At 41.8% G+C, this 24,089-nt stretch overlaps 1 protein-coding gene across 1 annotated transcript; it reads right to left on the bottom strand.

The window, feature by feature from the left end:
- Positions 1-36: 36 nt before the first annotated feature.
- On the bottom strand, positions 37-23,722 carry LOC102931901 (glycerol-3-phosphate dehydrogenase 1-like protein). The gene is made up of 8 exons (XM_037913061.2): positions 23,451-23,722; positions 14,892-15,069; positions 11,631-11,771; positions 10,639-10,777; positions 8,449-8,561; positions 6,614-6,847; positions 5,904-6,010; positions 37-3,059 (listed from the first exon to the last, which is right to left on the bottom strand). The coding sequence occupies exons 1-8, from the start codon at positions 23,489-23,491 to the stop codon at positions 2,963-2,965; spliced, it is 1,050 nt and encodes a 349-aa protein (XP_037768989.1). The 5' UTR covers positions 23,492-23,722; the 3' UTR covers positions 37-2,962.
- Positions 23,723-24,089: the final 367 nt, after the last annotated feature.

The raw sequence follows: 24,089 nt of genomic DNA, 5'->3' as shown, positions 1-24,089 counted from the left end.
GAGAATGACACACATGTTCTAAATTCAAACACTAAACACAATCAAAAAGTAATTTATGTATTAAAATAATGGACAATTCTAACAGTGCCTTTGAAAAATGAAATTACAGCAAATATTTATAAATTTAGCAGAGTTAAATTGCTTTATACTTATATGAACTCATACTTGATAAACATTGGCTAAACCTGAAAATGCTACATAATATTAAAATGACTTCAAATGGAGTTTGGCCTGACTAAGGGGAGCAAAGAAAGGGCCCAAAACTTCAAACCCATGATTGTAATTTCCATTTAAAAATCATGCAACATATTTACATTCAACCCCAAAAAGACACAAATTGAAGTTTTCAAAGCTGTGTAGGGGATTTAGGCATGCACTTTCCATTGAAGTGGATGGGAGTTGTGTGGCTGTTTCCTGATCATCTTTAAGGCTGAGATTTTTGGGTTTTTTTCCATGTTTCTATATTTTTAATCTGAACAAATCAGTGTAAAGGATGTAACAGGGTTCTTGTAAAATGTGGAAGAAAAATCTTTCTAATGTAAAAATCTTTTACTTCGGTCTTTGTATAGAGAATTTATAAAACAGTAACTTATGCCCTAGCATGATTGCGAAATAGAGGCAATTTTGTGCAAAGAGTAGGTTACATCCTTTCTTAATGTACATATCTTTTCAGAAGGATTGGAATACAAAAAGTACCACAATTCATTCATAGATGGCTTTTAACCCTGGAAAACATCAAGTATGCAAAGTTACCCAAACAGTTATAAAACAGTGTTCAAAAAGTTAAATTACAGCCTTATAATCTGGCTGCCAACTGTAGCAAAATTAAAATATTGGTTTGAGAGTCAGCATGGGTGTCATTTGAGATTCAGAAGTGATGTAGATGTTTTTGAGTGTAGACTGCATGATGGAAATGGCTAGTTTAATCTCTAAAAGCAGTAGGGGTGTGGCTGCAATGCTTGCTGTCTACTGGATGATGCATGAAGTTGCACTGGCCTCTAATGGAACCTCCTGCCTGGAGTTAAAATGCAGCATACTCATTCACCAATGTGATTACATAGGAAGTCTGCGTTTATAGCAATTATTTTGTGCATGTGTAGCAATGAAGCATGAAGGGCTTTAACTTCACTGTCCAAATTCTACCCCTCTTTGCACGCTTGTAACCCCATTGAAATCAACAACATTGCACATGGTATACATCAGGGTGAAGCTTGGATCCTAATTATCAATCTTAGATATATTTTACTATCTTGACTAATGGTAATTACTAGGCATCAATTGTTGAAAAATACTGACGCTAAACACAGATGCATTTTGCAGTGTTATTTAGTCCCTCCAAAATCCTTGTACTTTAAAAAAAGAAATTAATGAAAATCCCTCAGCAGGACACTTGGGAGCTTCAGAGGTAAGATTTTTCATTATAGTAAACTGTTTTGTTTGTGTCTACTGAACAGTCAGTCATATTTGAACAGAGTAACAATTACCCTTTTCCACAAGAGTTTTCTATTAGGAAATCAAATTGAATAAAAAGAATGAGGAGTACTTATGGCACCTTAGAGACTAACAAATGTATTTGAGCATAAGCTTTCGTGGGCTAAAACCCACTTCATTGGATGCATGCAGTGGAAAATACAGTAGAGAACATGAAAAAAATGGGTGTTGCCATACCCACTGTAACAAGAGTGATCAGTTAAGGTGAGCTATTAGCAGCAGGAGATAATAGTGGGTATGGCAACACCCATTTTTTCATTTTGTGTGTCTATCTTCCTACTGTATTTTCCACTGAATACATCCGATGAAGTGGGGTTTAGCCCACGAAAGCTTATGCTCAAATAAATTTTAGTCTCTAAGGTGAGAATTAGATTTGACGCGGGTGCGGGGCAGATGAGTTTGGGGACTGCTTATAATTAAGGCTCCGATTTAGTCATGGAGGTCACGGAATCCGTGACTTCAGCCTGCGGTGGTTGGGAGCTGAGTCCCCACCGCCTGCTGGCGCAAGGAGTTGCAGGATACCTCCGCCACCTCTGGAGGCCCTCGGAGCGCCAAACCACCGCAGGCAGCCAGTACCCTACAGTTCCCAGCCACCGCGGGCGGCATGGGAACCCTGGAACTCCCTGCCCCTGCGGGCTGGGGAACAAGCTCCCTGCTGGCAGTGGCAGGAAAACCCCCGAGCTCCCAGCCTCCGCAGGCACTGCAGTGGGGGAACCAGAGCTCTTGGTGTGCTCTGGTAGAGGAGCCCTGAGCTCCCTGCCACCCCAGCTGGTGGGGTAACCCCTGCAGCTTTCAGGTGCTGGGTTGTGTGTGAGGGGAGCCCCCCCCGCTTCAGGCCAGGGGTGGGGGGGAACCCCCGAGCTCCCTGCTGCTGCAGGGCAAGGGGAACCCTCAAGCTCCCAAACGCTGTGGGTGGTGGGCAGCTCTGGGCTTCAGTGGGAAACCCAAGCTCCTGGCACCTGGGGTACACCAGGAGCTGCAGGGGGCAGGGGTGCCCTACAGCCACCAACTGCTGCAGGCAGCTCCTAGCATCTGCACCGCTGCCCCACAGCATGGGGATCTGCAGATCCCCATTTTGTCAGGGATATTTTTAGTAAAAGTCACGGACAGGTCATGGCTTCCATGAATTTCTCTGTTTTGCCCATGACCTGTCTGACTTTTACTAAAAATATTCATGAAAAAAATCTTAGCCTTACTTATAAGCAACAGGAAAGAAAAGAATTCTCCTAGGGCTGATTCTGAAAAGACCAACCAAAGTCAAACCCATATTAAGGTTATTAAATCCTGTATCCATCCTACTTCCTTGGAGATACTGAAATATTCAGGCTGATGGTACAAAAAAAAATTTCTACAATTGCCTTTACAAGAAGAGTTATGTGCCACGTGACTTATTTGGCTGCTTTTATTTACTACCAAGTAGAGAGAAGCCCAGAAGAGATGAATCCACATCCGGATGAGCCACATGAAATTCTTATGTGTGTTGTGGATGATTCTGTAGACAAGAGATGAATTCCTGGACCAACCTACCCTCATAGCAGATCTGGTAGACAGTGGAGAACAATGGAAACCTAAAAGAAGGATGAAATTAAAGTGGTTTTGAAAGTTTACTTTATGCAAACAGCTCCAATATTCTTGACACCTATGAAAATGGCGGCTGTGGGAAAAGTGCCGCCTTTTTCTGCTTTAGGATGTAAAACAAAGTTTGAAGGGTTTTCATTCTGCTTTTTTCTCCTCCTTTCACAATTTCCTCTTATCTCAAAATTTTAAGCCTATCTATCTTGTGTTTTTTTCAGAGATTGTCTGGATAACTAGAGAGCTAGTTGTATGATTAAGACATCAAGTACAAGGAGAATGAAATTGAGAGGAAAGGATGTTACTGTTTATCTTGAGGTAGGGAAGGTATATGCTATTTAACATTAATGCCTGACAAACAGGTGGGAGAAAGCTGTATGGAAAAAACTCAACAACCCATGCTTTCAATTAAGGACTTGAAAAGCTTTTTTTTTTTTTTTTTTTGCTCCCTACTCCTCCCAAGGAGTCTTCCAGGAAAGACAAGAAGTGATATTCCTGATATTTTTAAGGTAAAAGCATGCAGAACTGATTTACTGATTGCCTTTTAAGTTAGATAATTGTACAGTCAAGAATGAGAGAATGGAATTGATTTGAAACTAAGTGTATAATTTAGAATATCATTCAAGGGGCACTGTGTGGTCAATTATAGGTTCTGTCAAAACAAGCTTTTATGAAATCTAAACCCAACAGAAATTTTTCCATAATTATTACAATTCCAATGGATGAGGTTTTTTAAATGCATCCTTAGTGCTTCCACCCTAAATACTGCAGCTGTGTGATAGTGTAGGAGAACCTGAAAGACTCATCTACTTTCATCGTGCAAGTTGAAACAGAGGCAAAGGTTAATTCTAATTCAAATTTTTTCATTTGTAATCTCAAGTGCATATATAGAATCATAAAAATGTGGGGCTTGAATGGACTTTGAGGTGTCAGCAAGTCCAGCCTCTTGGGCTGAGGCAGGACCAAGTAAACCTAGACCATCCGACAGGTGTTTGTCCACCTGTTCTTAAAAACTTTCTATGATGGGGATTCCACAGCCTCCCTTGGATGCCTATTCCAGAGCTTAACTATCTTTATAGCTAAAAAGTTTTTCCTAATATTTAACCTAAAGCTCCCTGGCTGCAGACTAAGCCCATTACTTCTTGTCCTACCTGCACCAGTACTATACCTGGCCATTTAGTCCCCATGGTGTAGTTGCACATCTGCATTTTCCCTTCATATGTGAATTATTCTGCACTTGTCTTTATTGAATTTTATCTTGTTGATTTCAGACCAGTTCTCTAATTGGTCAGTTATTCTGAATTCTAATCCTATCCTCCAAAGTGTTTGCAACCCCACCCAACTAAAAAATTGAATAATTCCAGGCTCAGGACTGAGCACTGTGGGACCCCACTAGATATGCCCTTCCAGACTGACAATGAACACTTGATCACTCCTCTCTGAGCATGGTCTTTCAACACACTGTGCACCCACCTCACAACAATTTCATCTAGACAATTTTTCCCCCATTTGTTTGAGAATGTCATGTGAGATTATATCAAAAGCCTTCCTAAAATCAAGATATCACATCTACTGCTTCCTTCCCCATCCACTAGGCCAGTATCCCTGTCAAAGAAGGAGATGAGGTTAGTTTGTTGTGATTTGTTCTTGACAAATCTATGCTGGCTATTCCTTATAAACCTATTATCCTCTAAGTGTTTACAAACTGATTGTCTAATAATTCGTTCTAGTATTTTGGTATCAATGTTAATCTGACTGATCTATAATTTTCCAGGTCGTCTTTGTTCCCCTTTTTAAAGATAGATACTATGTTTGTCCTGCTCCAGTCCTCTGAGACCCCACCAGTTCTCCATGAGTACTCAAAGATAATTGCTTCAGCTGGTTCGTTAAGTACCCTAGGATGAATTTCATCAATCCCTTGCTGACTTGAATACCTCTTATTTAAATATTCTCTAATCTAACCTGTTTTCCCTATTTTGGGCTGTTTTCCTTCCCCTTGTTAATACTGTGAGTATCTGGTCATTAACCTTTTTAGTGAAGACTGTAGTCCAATAGGCATTAAACACCTCAGACTTCTTGATGTCATCAGTTATTAGCTCTTCTTCCCATCTAAATAGAGGGCATACGCGTTCCTTCATCTTTTTCTTGATCCTAGTGTATTTAAAGAACTTCTTGCCTTTTATGCCCCTTGCTAGATAACTCATTTTATGCCTTATCCTTTCTCATTGTCCATACACACTTACACTGTTCTTTTGTACTCCTTAGCAATTTATCCATGTTTCCACTTTCTGTAGGATTCCTTTTTGATTTTTCAGGTCATTAAGGAAACTGTTTAAATGGCTCTGTATTCCAATAACATCCCTTTGTGCCACTAAAATGCTCCTAGTGCATAGAAATTTTTCAGCACACAAGGAGTCTTTGTTTAAAAAGATTATCCTGTATAGCATACTAAGAGAAGGCACTAGTTAAAGTTCATATTGTAGCTAGTATCAGTGAAAGGTGTAACAGTGATAGAGCATGAAATCTTATTTATCTACAGACCAGGTACCCAGGCTGCCCCCACCACTGCATCTCAAACTTTCCTTTTTTTGGAAAGGACCATTGCTAGGTGAAGTAGTTCGTTCTGCATACCATTCAGCCTTTGGCCTGTTCTGTTGATACTGCCAATAAGCATGCAGGCTAATCTGAACAGTGATGGTGCCTTGATGTGCACACCTGTCCTTATGGACATGGACAGACTATATACTAGTTTCATAAAGACCTTTTAAACAGTTGTGAACTAGTAATTTTTGCTCATAATAAGTCTGTCAACTTGATATTCAAAAAATCAAACTACTTACTTATCAACCATGTTTTTCTGTTTCAGCATCTTATAGACTTCAGCTGAAGTCTGAGGACCTTGTAGCTTTTGTCCATTCAGCATCTCTTTTTCCAGCTCCTCAATTGACTAGAAGAAATGACAGCAATCTCACAAACAGAATAAAAGGAAGGTGCATAACAGAACAGAGTGTTTCAAGTAGAAAGCTTCTGAAATGTTAGACAAAAGAATCCAGTGATTAAACTGCAGCCTACGCCTGCCTTGTACTTTTGTTATAGGCCAAATGATTAACGAACAGAAGGTAGTGGGAGGTTTGAACAGATTCTTTCTCGGGTCCCTAAGCCATGGCTGAGGCATACAGTCCATATTATATAACCGTTGTTTTTAAAAGCAGAAGGAAGCAGCACTGGATGTGCTGTTCCAAGCAGGAAGAGGATTTTCACTTATTCTAGAATTGTGGGATACTATTCTCTCTCCTTCCAATTTATTTTAGTCCATCTTTGTTCAGCCTAAAGCTTTCAACTCTTGGGAAGTGCTTGGAATAATATGTGCTACACCATTCCCTGAAACACTCTCCTTGCCAACTGCAAAGACTAGGAGTCACTTCTGAACCCTCCTCTCTTAGATCATAGAGCCAGTGTTATCCTTTCATCAGGACGATGACTGTTGATGTGTGGGTAAAACACAATTTATTAACACATGGGCTTATGATGCCTCAAAAATGCTTCTTACTTTTCCTGTCCGCACGAAGGCTTCTGCTACTTTCCTGTTGCGTCCCCCGTAGCATGTAGTGATTAGATCAGCAACACCGCAGCTCTCCAGAAAAGTAGCTATTGATACCGGACCCCTGCAGAACAGCTTTGCAAAGGCTACCATCTCCATGAGGCCCAAACGAATGACTGCTGCTTTAGTATTATCACCAAAGTCCAGTCCATCGCAGAATCCAGCTCCCACTGCTACTATGTTCTAAAACCAGTTTTATGGAAAAGGTGCAAAAGAGAGAAGGAAACCAAGTTAGATAAGACGTGCAGTTCCTTAGTAGCATATGCTAACTGTAAGTGAACACAATAAGTAAACTTGTTTTTACCTGAGTGCTCTCAGGTATTCCAATTCCAAATAATTGTGAGCATACTTCATAGCACTTAAATGTCTAATTGCTCCCAAATGTCAACTAGTTGGACTTCTAAGGCCTAAAAAAATGTTCCCATAATTATTTCCGGGTGCAAAATGAAGGGCAATGTGTTAAAAGATTTGGCCCATATAATGCATATGGAAATACTTTTTTTTCCCCTTGTTGCCAGGTTGGTGTCAGGATCCAGTGACCCTTCTGTTCTTACCTTTAATTGCATCTTTGCCTAGCCTCGGTTTCTACCACCATTGGTTGCAGGAGCTCATGCTTCTTTAGATCAAACTTAGCCCATGCCTACAGGAACATTTTGCTCTCCTTACAAAAGTTTAAAAGAGGTTCATTGGGCATCCTAATCAAATACTTAATCAAAAATATCCCACACTTTGTATTCAGACAGTGTAGTTCACTATAGATTGTAGTAGTAGGTGTTAGTGTGGCTACCTTTAAGTTTGAAGTCCCAGAAATGCTCATGCCTCAGTTTTGCTCTCTGCACCATTACTGCTGAAATTCTCATTTCAGTAGGAGCCAGGACTGGGCTATTTCTATACAAAAAACACTCCACTGTGGCTGAAAACTGCCTGAGATACATGTTTGTGTGTATAAATAACTAATTTACTTGTAGGTAAACCACACACCGATTCAGTTCAAGCCAAGAATGCTTTTTGTCAGAATAAGTTGAATGATAAGAATATACATGACTGCGCTGTATGCTGGAGTGCATTTTCAATGTGTTTCGAAGCAAACTCAAGTGCTGCTTGGAACAGGCTTCAACTTCAGTATCATTTCTCATTTACATTGCAGTTTAATGCAGAGGTCCCAATCAGGATTGGAGTGTGACTAATCCTGAATGTGTTACAAAACCACTGGGAGACATGGTTCCTGCCCCACAGAGCTTACAGTCTGTTACTTCCTTGTAAGTTATTACTTGAACTTTGGAAAGAAAACATTTGCTTACAGAGGACTATCAATCCTTTTGCCACCTCTTTTAAAAGAAACAAGCTCTTAAAGAAATCTAACTTAAGTTGTATATCTAATTGTAGTTCGAATGATTGATTATTTATATTACAGGAGTGTCCTGAGGCACCAAATAAGATCAGGGTAACATTGTGTTAGGTGCTGCATATACGCATGCTAGGAATTCCTACCACTAAGAGCTTACAATCTACCTAGACAAGGAAGTATTGAGGACCAAATTCTGCTCTCAGAAGCATGTATACCTACAACAAGGAAAGCATTTGTATAATTTGTTCTGAAATGCTTTACAAACAATCATTCCTCAACACACTTATGAGGCACATAAATATTTCCATATGATTTGCTCAAGGCTATTTAACAGCTTCGTGGCAGAGCCAGCACTAGACCAGGGAATCTTGAAACGAGACATGTGAGGGTAGAATTTGGCCCCCAAAAAACAATTATTTGGTTTGGAATCACTAACTTTTAAGGCTCCGCAGATCTCCACTGTATCACAGTCATCCACCACGGTAATCCTGAAATTTGGGGTCTGCATTAATTCTTTAAAGATCTGTCCATGCTTTTCATTTTTGCACCCTGTGGAAGGAAGGATGGGAATTACACGTTCTTTGTTACACAAGTTACAGGGTGATCAAAACGTGTATGTTTATAAGATACTGAAGTAGGGGGATGACTCTGAGGGAAGGGTTAGGTTTTGTAATCTGTATAACTAGACATTATTAAAGGGGGATTTGTGAACCAATACCAGTTCTTGCAGCTGGCAGCCAGTATAACGACACAAATCAAAATGCATTAGCAAAACACGTGTCCAATAATGTGTCAGGTTGTTACAGGTAGGTAGCCTCCAACACCCATCTCTGCCCAACAGGCATGGTTAGTCTGTATAATTCCAAACCTTTCCAAGTGCTGTTTTCTAGTGTACGTTTATAGTCCCTTACAGTGAAAGCACTGATTGACACACATATGCCATCAGCTCACACAGCCCTGCCTGAGGGCTACGGCAGCCTGAGCACTGGGTTGAGTTAAACTCCTTAGCTCTAATCCTGGCTCAGCTGTTGACTCACAGTTTGGGTATGGCCAAGTCACTTAACCTATTAGCAGGGTGGTGTCAGGATCAATTCATGTTTGCACATTGCTTTGAAAATGTAAAACAGCATCACTGCTAAGTATTGCTCACCCACTGGGACAAATGTCTCCTAACACCAAACGCATTCCCACTTACAGGAGGATCCATAGACAGAGGTGTTCAGTATTGGCGCTGTGAGAAAAGTGGTGTTACAGCCATACTGAGGTCATGTATCAGACTATTAAAACACTATCCTTTCGTATGGAGAAGGGGACATGACAGTGCTACGGGGAAAGCTGTGTGGGGATCTTTGAATGAGGCTTTACCTGGCTTTTGGAAAGTTGTGTTGGCCTTTGTTTTCATAAGAGCGATGTGGCCCTGACATTCAGTGGGCTGAGCAACAGCAGTTCCCATTCCAGTGGGACTTCTGGGTGCTCGGCCCCTCTGACAATTAGGCCCTATGCTGTTAAATATCAGAGCAAGCCTGAGCTGCTTCCATCCTGCAGCCCTGGTATTAGTGCACTAGCTCTAGCTCGGAAGCCTGATTTGGATCCCTCACTAGGCGAGTTGGCATGTGGAAATACGTTGTTTCTCTGAAGTGCCGATCTCTGGCCTGTCTAGCAGCAAAGGTAGCTCTTCTAGATGTTCTCTCCCAAACAGAAGTGGCAGAAACACTTCGAGGAAGGGCATGAGAACAAAGAGGCAAACTCCTCTGAACCTCAAAACCATCATTAAAACTTAAGCAAAGGTGCTGAACTCATCTCCAAGCCTTCAGAAAGATCTACTGCAACAGTACTGCTCAGCTAATGTTCATACTGATGTCTAATAGCCTCCTCAGAGAGCAAAAGTTGCCAAGATGGTATAGTTTTCACTATTAACATTGCACAGGAATGGGCGGTTTGAAATTTGCACATACAATCTGAAACAGCCAATCAAGCTGCAATAAATTAAAGTTGCATTTTTAATTTTCACAATAGATTTTAAGCTACTGTAAAAAGGTAAAGGTTAGGGAGGCCACTGAAACAGTTTGTGCTTAGGTAAGAAGCGTGAGAGTGTGTGTGTGTGTGTGTGAGAGAGAGAATAAGTGACACAATTTCAGTTACAAAGAGGTGGGAGAGTTGAGAAATTTAAACTAGGGGTGAGGGAGGGTTTGTGGGGCTGGTTGCACTTTCCTTGCAGTATGTCAGCTGCTGAAGGACTTGACATAATCTCTTTGACATTACTAGGAGTCTCCCATTAACTCTTGGAGGAGGAGAATTGAGCCTAATTTTTTAATGGACGAGATTAGCTAATAGCTGCATCTACTAGCACGTGCAGTAGTTTGAGTTTGATCCTGTTTCCATTGGAATTGTTGGAAATGTGGCCATTCCTTTAAGGGAAAGGGGTTCAGAGCTTAACATGTGGTGTATATATAAAACTGTTCAGAAACCCTTCAAAGGCTTCCATGTTTCAGTTACACATTATACTCCATTGTTATCTTTAGATGCTGTCCTATTCCTATGCTAGGGATTGCTAGAAGTAGAAATGAATATTTGTGGTAGAACCAATCAGAGCTCTTGACTGTAACTCTCCCTGAATGATAATTACCAATGGTGGTTTCACAGAACTTCTCATCAGCCACTTCATTGGCTATATTGGCCCCCATGAGCACGCTGACTTCTATCTTCAGTTTCTCTCGAATGATGTCTGATATGAGCTTCAAGCCTTCAGCACCCTCGTCAACTCCCTGGTTAAACGATAACGTTCAAAGTCAAGTCATTAGAAAAGAAACGAGGGTGACAGAGCATCAGTGTGTGAAAAGTAGGCCTCATGCAGTAAGCCTTCTGCAGGCAGTTCTCCCTATGATGTTAGTGGGAAACCTTTCAATGAAAGGCCTTAGACCCAGTGCCACAGTGCGTCACAAGGTTTTACTTTATGGTGAGGCTGCTTTTTCTTTATATGTTAAATTTCCCATAGTTGTAAAATCATTAAGTTTTCATATAATATGTTTTTAAATGTCCTAGGCAAGATTTAAACATAACACCTATTCTAGGAAAGCGGAAAGAGCCCAGCCCCGGTTCTGTTTTATATAAGGAAATAAGGCAAGGTGCATTATGCTTTCCCTCCTCTTATGTTGCTGTTTGCAGGAGAATCTTAAAAGGGAGGGAAAAGGCAACAGCTGTAGAATTGTAGGTCTGAAATTTTAATTGTATTTCCTTCAATTCATGTTTTAAATGAGACATTTTCTATAACAATTGGAAAGAAAGAGCAGTAGAATGAAAGCTGGAGGCAAACTGCAAGTTTTAAAAACCTCCTAAATTTTTTTTTTTCCTTTTCAGATTACAATGTCTCCGGATTCTTTAGCTTTTTAGCCGCCCTGATTCCAATTGCAAATCATTTTAACTCTCTGTAAAACCAGCTATAAATGTTGTTGTCCCTGTTTTTGTGCTTTCAGAATCAGCCCTGGAAGGGGAGAGTACATGGAATAGAGCATTAAGGCTTTAAAGTTGTAGCTCTTTGGCATTTCTAGCCCCAAGTTTTCCTTAATGCATACTTATTCCTTCACTGCATACAGATTGATTGTGGAGATCACAAATTACCTTGATCAGTGAAATGCCAAATGCTCCAGGTTTTATGTGACCAACAATCTGGTCACAAATTTGTGTAATGAATTGATGGGGTATAACAAAGATGAAAATATCTGCCCCAGCCGATGCTTCAACGACATCTGCTACAGCCACCTAAGATGAAAGTGAGGAAAAAAATTAACCATCCCTCGTACCATGAGTTAACATACTTACAAAATAATTGTACACCTAATCTGTCACAGAAGGACATTAAAATAGGAATCCATAAACTAAAAATAAAGGAATCGTTAAACTAATTAATGCTATGACAAAGTGTTCCCCTTTAATGCAATCAGTTATTGTATTCCAAATCAAAATGTCCATGAAGGCAGCATATCCTAACTTCTTAAACCAGTGTCCCACACTAGCCCTGTGGAGATGAGCGGGGAAGTATAATATACCCTACAGCTGCATTACCTTCTCAGAGCAGGGAAGGCCCTTCACACCTTTTAATGCAGTTCTTAAAGGCAGCCAAGTAACCCTGGTAATACAGTTACATTGGAGCCGTGCTGCCAGGGTGTGGAGGCATAGGGTCTCTCCGCAGATGACTCTGGTCACCTGTGAATGCCTCAAGATCTATGGGGATCTGCAGGGTTTGTGGGCAGACCCCATGGCTTACCATGTTTGGGTTACTCCTCTCATCTTGATGGAATGATCAAGGAGAAACTCTGCCAGGGGATTCTTATAGTTATCCTGCCCAAGCAGGATTTACTGGAGGAGATAATGATTTGGCCTAGTATTTGCAAAAAATTAACACAAACACTCCAAGGAGCTGGCAAGCCCTACCCCTGTCCCAAGCGTAAACCATTCCAGTTGGAATTAACAACAAAACCAGGGCTTATAAGGAAGCTAGCAGCTGAATTTCACTCTGCCACAGCTGCCAGTAGCTTTATTGATAATAATAAGAGAACATATTCCCCTAAGATGGGGGCCCTTCATCTGTGCCATAGTATAAGCTGAGCATAAATCGAACAGCACTTTCAGGTCCATAGCTAAACAAACTGCAGCTCTCCACATCAGCTCCTTCAAAGCAAAGGTTTCACATTCTTTTAAAATAACTGGCCTAACTCAGTTAGACCAATGCAAATGGGGAATTCCACTCTGTCATCGAGCATATTGGAGTGAAGTGAGCCATCAAAAACAGGACTGATTTTTAACTAATTAAAACACACCCTTCTAGCAAATTGTTCATGCACACTTCTCCAATAGCATTATCCAGCGAAGATGACCTGGGATACTTACGACCTAAGCAGTGAAGAGCTACTCATTGTTTAAATTCTACAGTGATGAGTGTGATACAAACCCCAGCATGTGAAGTGTCTCCAGTGGAGGTGACAGGGTCCCTGCTGATTATAGCATCCAGCATGTTATAAAAGGCACAAGATATGCAGGTGGGTCCAGAACTCCTAGTGGTGTTCTTCACCTTCCAGTTTAATTACCTCTGCGCCTTTCACTTTGTGCAGCACTGGGACTCTTCTTTGGGGTAAATATCTGAGCTTCACCACATCACTGTAACTACTCTTCCTGCAGGAGCAAAGTAGCCTGCACACACTCCTCTCCCCACAGTGCAAGGAAATCTAGCCCCTCCAGCCTGGACCAGCAGGCAGCATGAGACCAAAAGCAAGGAGAGGTAATTTCAGCAAAAAGTTAGCAGATAACAGGAAGAGATGTGGCGGCGAAGGCAGTCCAAGGCATTTAGAAGCAAGGGTGACTTCCAGTCACTGTGACCCCTGGGCAGTGGAGTTCAAAAGTGTTGCCGGAGAATGTATGTTGTGTGTATGAAGGGAATGTATGTTGCATTATGGGAATGCAAGTGGAGGACTGCTTATACGGTACAGGTTGTGCATCGACACTGCCACTGTGCTGATAGAACTATACCAGCAGGGGCTTATGTTCCTCCAAAAAGGGGAATAACTATGCTGGAAAAAGTGGAAAGTTTTGTCAATAAAAGACTAAATTAAGCATGGACACCTGCCAAGCTGTGCTGGAAAAAGGCTGGTTTAGCTGGTACAACTTTCTAGTGTAGGTCAGGTTTTAAGGTGAGTCTGCTACAGGGATAGGAATAAAAAACTGGCTTTTTCTCCTGTTACGTTGTTGTAAAAATAATCAAGGTTGTTCATGTCTTGCTTGGTGTTGGACCAAGGAGATCAAATCCATCTATGTCAATTTCAAGTCATGGGAGTGCAAACATGCTCTTATAATACTAAATTTAGAAAAATTAACTACTCTAAGTAAGGAGGCCACTCATCTGCAGCATGTTAATTTCTGTTTGCACGCATTAAAAGCTACTCTGTAAAGGCTATGCTAGTTTCTTTACTTTCCAAAACAGGACCATATGGCAAGCTCCTGAACAAACAAAATGTCACCCTGCTTGCTTTAAATTAAGTAGCTATAAATAATCTAGAATGATCATGTTTCTTTAAGTTTATGAAGCTATAAATTATCTAGTATGATCACACATTTTGAATGGCTGTAAAAGTTATAGTTTTTTGCTTTTGGTAGATTTTATTGCATTACCAATTAAAATGCCTCAGTTTTTCTATTCTGAAATCACACATGTAATCACAGCAATGCTATTCATGCTGTTATATTCCAGAGCTGTTAGCTTTTCTATTGAACTTTTAGTTAGAAAGGGAGGGGGAGTTAAAACAACCTTAATTTTGTTTAGGGTGGACGCTATGGGCCACATACTCTGCTGGTGTAAATCACCATCTCTCTATAAATGCTATGGAGATGTGCTGACTTACAGCTGGGCAGGATCTGGGGCTTTGTGTACAAAAACACAAATATAGCTGGTTTGTTTTGAAGTTGTATGTCCTTTAGATGAAACATTTGTAAGCAATGCAAACAGTGGGTCAAATTCAGAAGTAATGCAAATGTTAGAGTAAGCTGGGCGGAAAAGAGATGTAAGTAATCTTAATACTTGGCATGTGTATGTAGGATGAGATAGTAAATCCACAGATAAGGTCTGCGGTTAAAGCAGGATTAAAGTCCCTCTAATTCATACTTTAATGACTAACTGTAAATGATCCAAACAACAGGGATTCCATTTGAAAAATTAAGGTCTAAACAAAGAACTTTATCTTCTCCGAGTCAACCTATTACCTCTTTCTAGTGTTAAATCCACTTTAAGGTATTTTTTAAAAGCAAACCAGGGATTGTAAAATTCTCAATCTGGCCCCACCATCAATCCTAAAGCTTTGAAAGAACATTTCCGTTGTTTAGCCAACTTACCACATTTTTAGGTAATGTATGTCCTGGAAGATACTTCACATTTTCATGATCTTTGTTTATGATCTCTGTGAGTTTCCTCCCATTTATGATTTCTTCAAACACCCACATCTTCGTAACAGGATCAAACCTGTTAGATTTCTGGATATTTTTGCCAATAATTTTTGCAATAGCGGATCCCCTGTATAACAAAGTAAAATACTTAGAGACAGGATTCTGTATATTTGTTTTGAAACAATCTCCTTAGGAAAGTTGAGTAACCTTAGTTCCAACTGGAAGCACAAACTGCATTGAGCAAAATACTCCTACCTCATTGAAAGGCCTGCATTACAGAAACTATGGCCATGTTTATATGCTCACTGAGCCCAATACAAGGCTCTTCCCTCCATCAAGAAAATACTCACTAGAGATATACAGAAAATGGATACCAGGTAAAATACAGTTGTGGCCAGAAATCCAGGGTAAATATAAGCATGATGTAGCATGTTACATCTTGTTTTTAATTTAGAACTTCGAATAATATTTTTTGTTTCTCAGATACTTTTCTTAACTTCTTTAAAAAAAAAAAAAGTAGAGTAACTCAAGCGAGAAGATGCTGCTGAGCAATGTGGATACACTGAAGTCTGTGCATCTTACCTGAAATGTATCAAACTTTCCTATCAATAGCTGCATTCCAGGAGGGGCCTGCCTGAGCGGTGGTCTAGCTTAGCTAAATGGACACTATTAGGTTAAAAATCACTCTTAAAGTCTAACAGTGTGACAAACAAGACCTTAAATGGTTAAAACCTGAAACAACTGAAGTCATCTAGTTTACTTTGCATCATTCATGCTGTGCATTTACTTGCTTTTCTGTCAGCTTAGACCATTGGTTGTCAACCTGCAGCCAGCCGGCCTGCTAGCAGCCCAATCAGCACACAGCTGCAGCCCATGTGACCTCCTCGTGGCCATACAGACAGTGTGGATGCGTCCCACATAACACATATGTGGCCCACAATGGGAAATAGGTTCAGAACCACTGGCAGAGACAGTGAAATTAGACTAGTCATTTTCCCTGATTTCATTTGCTCATGCACCAGCACAATACTGCCATGTCTGAGTTATGAACACTGCAGGAAAAATATTTAAATTAAACAAAAAACTTGATTTAACTGTAGAAGACGACCATGAAAATACTGGTTAGTGGTCTTTAAATTTTAAGAAAGAACTTAAAATTTTGAGGCTACTTTGACTTTTAAGGACCTGTCCACACTACAAATACAACTTTTGAGTCAGCGGATCTGGTTACAATACTCTTGTCCCCTGACCCAGTTACAACACAGCTACAATTAGAAGCATGAACAGACCATAATTTGTGTGTTAGACAGTTATCTGTAACTGATAAAACCTTGGGTTTATCCAAGGTTAAGTCCAATTAGATGGTGTAGAAACAACAAGTCATAACTGCTTTGCAACTGGGACAGAGGGAAACCATGTTGTAACTGCCTCCCTTCACTCAAATACAGTAGTGACTTAAATCAGCTTGCTCAATAAGCAATAACAGAATAAGGGCCCCTACCTTACTGTCTTTATTCATTCAAAAGTCCCACTGAAGTCAATGGGCATTTTGCCTGAGTACTGGCTGCAGGGCAGGTGCCAAGGTATGCAGTGGTACCAGGCTACCCAAAGACCATGGGGGTGTTGTGAGGCCTTGTATAATGAAGGCAATTGTTTATTTTTGTAAGCCATTTACAAATGTAAAGTATATAGTTAAAAATTTCAGGGGGAAATCTTCATTAAAGGGGCATAAGAATTCTCTTTGTGAAACAGATGGGGCCTACCATATTTAATACTACATTTATACCTAATTTATAGTTCAGTTCTTGGCTCCTCCCATTAGAATGGGATACGAAGGTGGGCGATGGTTTGTGGAAGAACACAGTGACTATGCATTGGGGAGAAAGGTTGCTTTTGTGGTAAAGGCACTGGTCTGGGACTCTGGAGATCAGGGGTTCCTGGTTCTGCCACGCACTTTCTCTGGGACCCTGGATCAATGATTTAGTCTCTCTGTTCCCAATCTCTAAAATGAGGATAACAATGTTCTTCCCCTCCCTCCCATCCTTCATCGGGCTTATACACCCTTGGGAGCTGGGACTGTCTCTTACCAAATGCGTACTCAGTACCAAGTACAATACAGAGGCCAAGATCTCATCTGGAGCCTCTCTGGGTGCTACTGTAACATAAAAAGTTGGCCTGATTTTCAAAGCTACTGAGCATCCACAGCTCCTGTTGATTTCAATGGGAACTAGAGATGGTTGGCATCTTTGCAAATCAGGCCAACAAAGGCAAATCTAAAATTACTTAAGTATAAAAACATGATTCTGATTATTTCGGCTACCATCTAAGGAGTGCTAAATGTTAAGAGAAACTGCTTGTTCTGGCCTTTAAGCAATCCAAGCTCATTTTTTAAAATTGAAAGATAGGCTCCCACACACTATAACCTCTCTTTAAAATTTTTAATAGCTTACGATGGACTGGCAGCTCTCAGAGAACCAGACTGCTTTTCCAGCAGAGCCTTCACAGCTCATGTGCCCAGGTGCTGCTGGGACACAGTTTTGAAACTGACAAGACTGGAACACAAAGGAATCTAGGTTACTAACTAAGCAATTTTAGAAAAATCTGAGGCAGTGATCAGCAGTCAGCAGGAAAAGATTCTCACTGTGAATTAATGGGAGACTCGCACATGAACAAAGAGCTCAAAAACTGGTGCTCTATGTTACCTAACCTATTTGAAATTCATAGTTCAGCACTAACCAGCCTTTGGAAAGAATTGCTTTGTCTGTGAAGCCCGTGTTTAGTAGACTATAGGAGCATGGCAGGGAAGGTTCACGTATGCAAACAAAGCCAAGGGACACTCCCCCATAAACAACATTCTACCTCATTTATTCTCCAAAGGTCAATTTATTAAAGATAATAGAAGGCTGTCCTTTTAAATTAGATACCGATTAAAGCGTCGACAGAAACCCAATTTATAAAAAAATCAACAAAAATAAATAGTTTTTCCTGCTAATTCTTAAAACAATTTCCTCCAGGATAGATGAATAATAGTAGTAATATGCTTCAAGTGCTGGCTGTCAGCATTAATGGACCGTAGAACTTTTGGTGGCAGTGTTCTGGCTGAACTCAGTGACAACTCTACCAGTAACTTCAACAGAAGCAGGGTCAATCCCCAGAGGAGCCAGATGACTCATTAATATTAGAGTAGTGTCTTTCTCTTTAATTTGTATTGCAGTAGCATCCAGGAATTCCAGTCATGTATGAAAGCCCCATTGTGTGAGGCTTTGTATAAACACAGAACAAAAAGACAGCCCCTGCCCTGAGCAATTTATAATCTATAGGGTTTGGCTACCTGGGGAAGTTATACCAGTTTGAGCTAGGCTTTGAACTACGATAATTTATAGGCATATGGGTATAACGCCCCATGGGGGTGCACACACTTATTCTGGAATAAGAGTGTTTTTTTTCAAGTTTAGCCTATGTCACTCTGAAAGTGGTTTATGCTAAACTTGAAGAAAACACTCTCATTCCAGAATAAATGTGTCCAGATATGGGGTTGTACTGGTGGAATTATAGAGGTTTAATTATACTGGTATAACTGGAACAATCTACCCAGGTTTTCTACAGGAGAGACAAGTAACATTTCACACACACACATGCACAGAGAGAGATAGTGTGTGTCCCCTCTACATTAAATAGACACTTGCTCCTCTACTAATAAATGACAGGTTTCAGAGTAACAGCCGTGTTAGTCTGTATTTGCAAAAAGAAAAGGAGTACTTGTGGCATCCGATGAAGTGAGCTGTAGCTCACGAAAGCTTATGCTCAAATAAATTGGTTAGTCTCTAAGGTGCCACAAGTACTCCTTTTCTTTTTACTAATAAATGCTCAGTCTTTTAAAATAGTGAGCACCCCCAACTCCTACTGAAGTCAATGGGAGTGGAAGGCATTCAGCATCTTGGAGGATCAGGTCCCCAGATACTGTAATTCAGAAATTAATCTATATTTTTTAAACAAATAGCAGAACCATTACTAACTAACAAAACCTATTGCTCCTCTGGTTTGGCAGGTAATTTATATAATCAAATCAGCTGTAAGGCTTCCGATACTGTTGGCATAATAAGGATCACTGTGACTCACTGGGCAGCTGGGAGAAGCCGTTGAAACATTTGTGTCATGTGTCAACTGTCTTGCTGAGACTCAGAAATGATCCCTGAACTGTTACCTAAATATCTAGTTTGAGGGCAACTGAAGGAAAGATGAGTCAGCTAGAAGTAAACGAATTCCACTGTTATGTCTACTTTTTAAAGAAACACTGTTCCAACTTTGACAAGCTCAAAAAACACTCTTTCCCCCAAATAAAAATGATTTTTTCTACTTTAAAATGTGTTTCCACCAGCTGCAACTTCCCTAAGCCACCCAGCTCCTGGCTTAAACAATCCAAAGAACCACTGGGAAATCTGTATCACACACACACAGAAGTGTGCATGCCATGCTGTTCAGTCATACTCTGCTCTTACAGTCCAGAAGGAAAGCAAACTCCAAAGTTCACTGAACATAGAGGAAAGAGACCTACTGATTTCACTCATATGATGGCAGCAAATCCAGGACGCATTTAAGGCTGAATTCTCACAGAAATATGAAACCGTATCAGCACCTTTCTGGAGAACAGTGGATTCCTGGGAAAGGTGCTAAAATACTTCAAAGGAAAATGCAAATACTGTTTTAAATCTCTGTGTGGGTATGGTGTGAAATGAAGGCTGCCCTGGTGTTAGTCCTAGCCCCTTCATGTAAGGAGCACATACAAGGCGTACTGACCTTTTGCTCTCCTTCTGAGCCAGAAGGGGGATGAAATGAGATGGCCTGATCCTGCAAGTTGCTGAGAACCTTCAGCTCCCATTGAAGGCAAGTGGTGCTCAGCTTCGCTAAAATGCTTTGATAATACTTAGCACATTGGGATTTTCCTCTATAAATATTCGAGCGTGCTACAAAGGTGAGTAAATATCAATAACCCCAAGGTGGAGAATTGGAGGCACAGAGTGACAAAGTGATTTGCCTCAAGCCACTAAATTCCTGGCAGTGCTGTGAGTGCAACTGAGGCCTCCTGCCTTCCAGTCTGGTCTGGTGCAATAGATCACAGTAACAACAATTTAGAGTGAATAAAGGGGCAGGGTGACACACATAAACCTATTGTATGCAATTGCAGCAAACTCAGTGTCCAGATAGTGGTTTGGGTTGCTTAGGCCAGGAACTGGAATTTTAACACTGGGCAGCCCTCCATAGTTAGAGCTGCAACAATGTTATTCCCTTGGGGTACAAGGATAGGGACGTATATCGATATTAAAATGCACAATGTAATTTGTTTTGCTGCAGGGGGTTAAATTTTCAAAATCACCTTGTTCCCTTTCCAAAGGTGAATTAGGTGTTTAGGAGCCCAAATCCTATCGATTGAAAATGGGATTTGAGCTTCTCAGTTACTCAGGCGCTTTTCAAAATCTGACTTGTCATCTCTAGGGTGAGACAGAGTTCCTTTAAAATAGAGATGTTACATAATGTGTATCTTGGAGAGACTGGATATTAAGACAATAGTTCAGAGATCTGCATTTGAATATACATGCACTGTTCTTCAGAAAACATGGTTTCAAATCCCAGTGTAAACAAGACCTTATGGAAGAAACTCTGTGTTCTCTAGCAGCAGGGTGTGGGGATGGCAGAGAAATATTTTAAAACAAGTGTACATGCTAGTGAGAGGTATCAGATTTCAGACCTGGCCATCAGGGTTTGAACTGTGCCAGTATAGGGTGCTACACCTTTCAACTCTTCTCTGGGGACACCATCAGCTTTTGCAGAATTTAAGCTTTCAGTTTAAAGATGGTTGTGAAGATAATGACCAGAATTCTCATCCAATGCTGTCTTACTAAGTCTGCAGATAATAATACTCAACTCTGAAGGACTACCCTGAAATTCCATTCATCTCAGGATGTTTACTCTGAAACCTAATGATTTAAATTTAAAATTTAAACATTATTTCTCTGTGATCTTTTTAGCAGGAACAGCTTGGAATTCTGGGATTTCTGGAGTCTTAGTAGTGTATCCCCATTTTTCCCCACTGTGAACCGTGCTCTCAAATTTGTGTCCCTTTTTAGTGTAGAACTTCTTGAAATCTGTGTAAAGAACCAGTTCATTATTTTGAGCACATATTTTGGGAGACTGAACTCCCTCACTGGGAACAGAAGGGAAAATAATTCCTTACAGAGGTCCAATTCTGCACATATGCTGATCCAGATTCTGAAGTCAATGGAAGTATTATGTTGTATAATAGCTGTAGAATCAGGACCCTCATGTTCTCTTTCAGTAGGAGACATAAGGATCCCTGCAATAACTTACTGAGGAATATAGCCCAAAAAACACCAATCCTTCAACTGAGGAGAGAAAGAACTGTTTACCAAAGCCAAAGGGAGAGTAGAGAACCTGGCTATCCCTCTAGCAAATTGCATGCACTTGCCATTTCCAGGCAGAGGTAACAATACTAACTATCAAAGTGGGAGAAATTTAATCTGCATTCAGTGGCAGTTCATTACCTGAAAGTTACAAAAAGAAGAGTACATGTGAAGATGGGTGAGCATGAGGTTATTTCACAGTCAATCTGGGGACTGGGGCACATGTAAGACACTACAGACTCTCCTGGACCTCCATGGAATCCTCCTCCTCTTGCCTCTCCACCCAAGAGGTACAAGGCTCAGAGTAGTCACTTTCTACCTTTAGGTTTCAGTATGCATTTTACAGGAGCAGCCATGTGACATGCTTCCCCTCATAGAACAGTCGAGTGGAGAGGGCACTGGATGAGTTATCAGCTGACTTGGATTCTGGTCCCAATCCTGCCACTTACTCTATATGATCTTGGGCAAGCCATATAAGCTCTGTAGCTACCTAGTTTCCCCATTTTAAAAAATGGGGATAATACTGATGCACCTCTGCAAAGCTTTGAGATGTATGCATGAAAATGCTGCTAGTTCTTACTAATAAGTACCTGGTGTTTCATATTTCTATTGTTTTTTCTCCTATTCTTTGTGGCATGTGTTCCTCTTCCATGAGCCACCAGCTTCTGATGGGCGTGTACCCCTGATGTAGGAATTCCAAGAACTCTCCTCTGGACTACCATTGGGTTCTCCTAGCACCCAACTGTAAAATCCTGAAACTAAAGGTAAAAAACAGCTTCTTCCGCTAGTCACAGGCTTTCCGCCTATGTCCCATTGCTCATTATTGTTTCACATTTATATTACAGCAGTCCCTAGAGTCCAACCAGGTTGGGTCCCTGTTGTGCTGAACACTGTACCAGCATCTAGCAAACGTAAGTCCCTGCCACAAAGAGCTTACAGTCTGAGATGAGACTTAGCAGGTGGAGGAGCCAAACAAGGAGGTCAGGCTGGGGGACCAGGTAGAAAAAGTAACAAAACTAATAGATGCACTGAGCTCTTAGCCAAGCAAGACCAATGATCTTGTACGGTTCACTAGGAATGTTTTAGGACCACGGGTTCCTGGCTTTCCTATCAATAGACACATTCCAGGAGGAGCCTGCTTGAGGAGTGGTCTAGCTTAGTTAGAGGGACACTATCAGGTTAAAAATCACGCTTAAAATATAACGGTGTGACAAACAAGACGTTAGATGATTAAAACCTGAAAAAATTGAAGTCATCTGTTTTACTTTGCATATCTTTTTCTGGCATTTACAGCCCAATCCTGATTCCTTTTTTCCCCCAATCCAAATATTTCACTGACTTTAAGGGCTCTGGGGCTCCAGGCTGGGAGATGCTAAGAACCTCTTGTAAAGTCCTGAGTACCCCCTTCGCTCACTGTCTCTAGTAGCTATTAGGAGTGCTCAGCACCTCACAAGGTGAACTCAGCCTGCCAACTGGTAGTTCGCAGACTTTTAAATACATCCAAATTCTGCTCTGCTACAGGCTTCTGCTTCGGGACTAGCTGCACTGACTTCAGTGGAGTTAATCCGGACTCACATTAGCATGGGGCAGTATGTGGTTTTGCAAATTGCTTAAATATGCTGCCGGCCGGTACATACACCCCAATAAAACCATCTCGGGTGCCACTTTTTTGTGGTGACTAAAATTGCTCCGTTTTGTGTAAAAACACAATCATTCGCTTCTGCTCCGTGAGAAGGGGAGTCGGAAGTGGGAGGCAGGAGCTGGCTGCGGATTGCCCTGGAGAAGGGGCTGAGTTCGCTGCAGCCTGGCTGTAACGGACTGAGCTCCCTGGCCCCCCCAGACCCCAGCCAATAGACACAATCTCTCTTGCAGCTGAATGAGTCTCAAGCACTGAAGTCTCTGCTCCTCGGCCCGCGCCCTCCAAGGAGGAGAGAGGCGCTCTCAGCTACCCCTGCGCTGCAATCCCCTCGCCCTTCCAGCCCCAAGAGACAGAGCCCAGCTGAGCGCTGCGGACAGCACCGAGATCTCGGTGCAAAGCTAGAGCCCAGCGCGGCCCCGCCACAGGTCCCGGGCTCCAGGCGGCACTCACCAGTTCCCAGACCCCACGATGCAGACTTTCAGAGGAGGCATGGTTGGCTCACGCGCCCTGGGGCAGGGCCTGGTGCTTGTCTCCGATGTCACCGACCAGAAAACCAGTTGCGCAGCAGCAGCAGCTTGGTGCCTCCAAGTTGTCCAATCTTCCGCCTGTCAGTGTGTGTGGTCGGGGGAGGGAGGTTTGAACACTCCCCAGCGTGCAAGTCCCGCCCGCGCCCTCAGCTCCCGCTCGCCGGCTGCTTCCCCAGGTGTCCGCAGAAGGATGCTGCCCCTGGAGACCAATGGGAGAGAGCAGGGGCCAGTGAGCGACAGGGCGGCTGCTGCCGAGGTGGCGCCTACCTTTGTCCCCGGGGCTGGGCGGCAAGGGAGGGACAGGCGGGGGCTGGAGGAAGGCAAATGTCACAAGTTCGAAACGCCGCTGTGCAAAGCAGGTGCCGTGTGCCGCCCACCCGGGGGGACCCTCCCTGCTTAACCCTTTCATGGCTGAACATCTTTGCTACCCCGTCCACGGTGTCCCACCACAGCACGGGTCTCACGGGGTGACGTTCAGCAAAATCCAGGATTAAAGTCCACGCCTAACTCCGCCTCCCCGAGCCCCTTTATGGGCAGGCGCCGGAGCGATCACCCGAAATGG

Source organism: Chelonia mydas, chromosome 11 (genome assembly GCF_015237465.2).
Source record: "Chelonia mydas isolate rCheMyd1 chromosome 11, rCheMyd1.pri.v2, whole genome shotgun sequence".
Taxonomy (NCBI): Eukaryota; Metazoa; Chordata; order Testudines; family Cheloniidae; genus Chelonia; species Chelonia mydas.
This window is presented reverse-complemented; position numbering and strand designations above follow the sequence as displayed.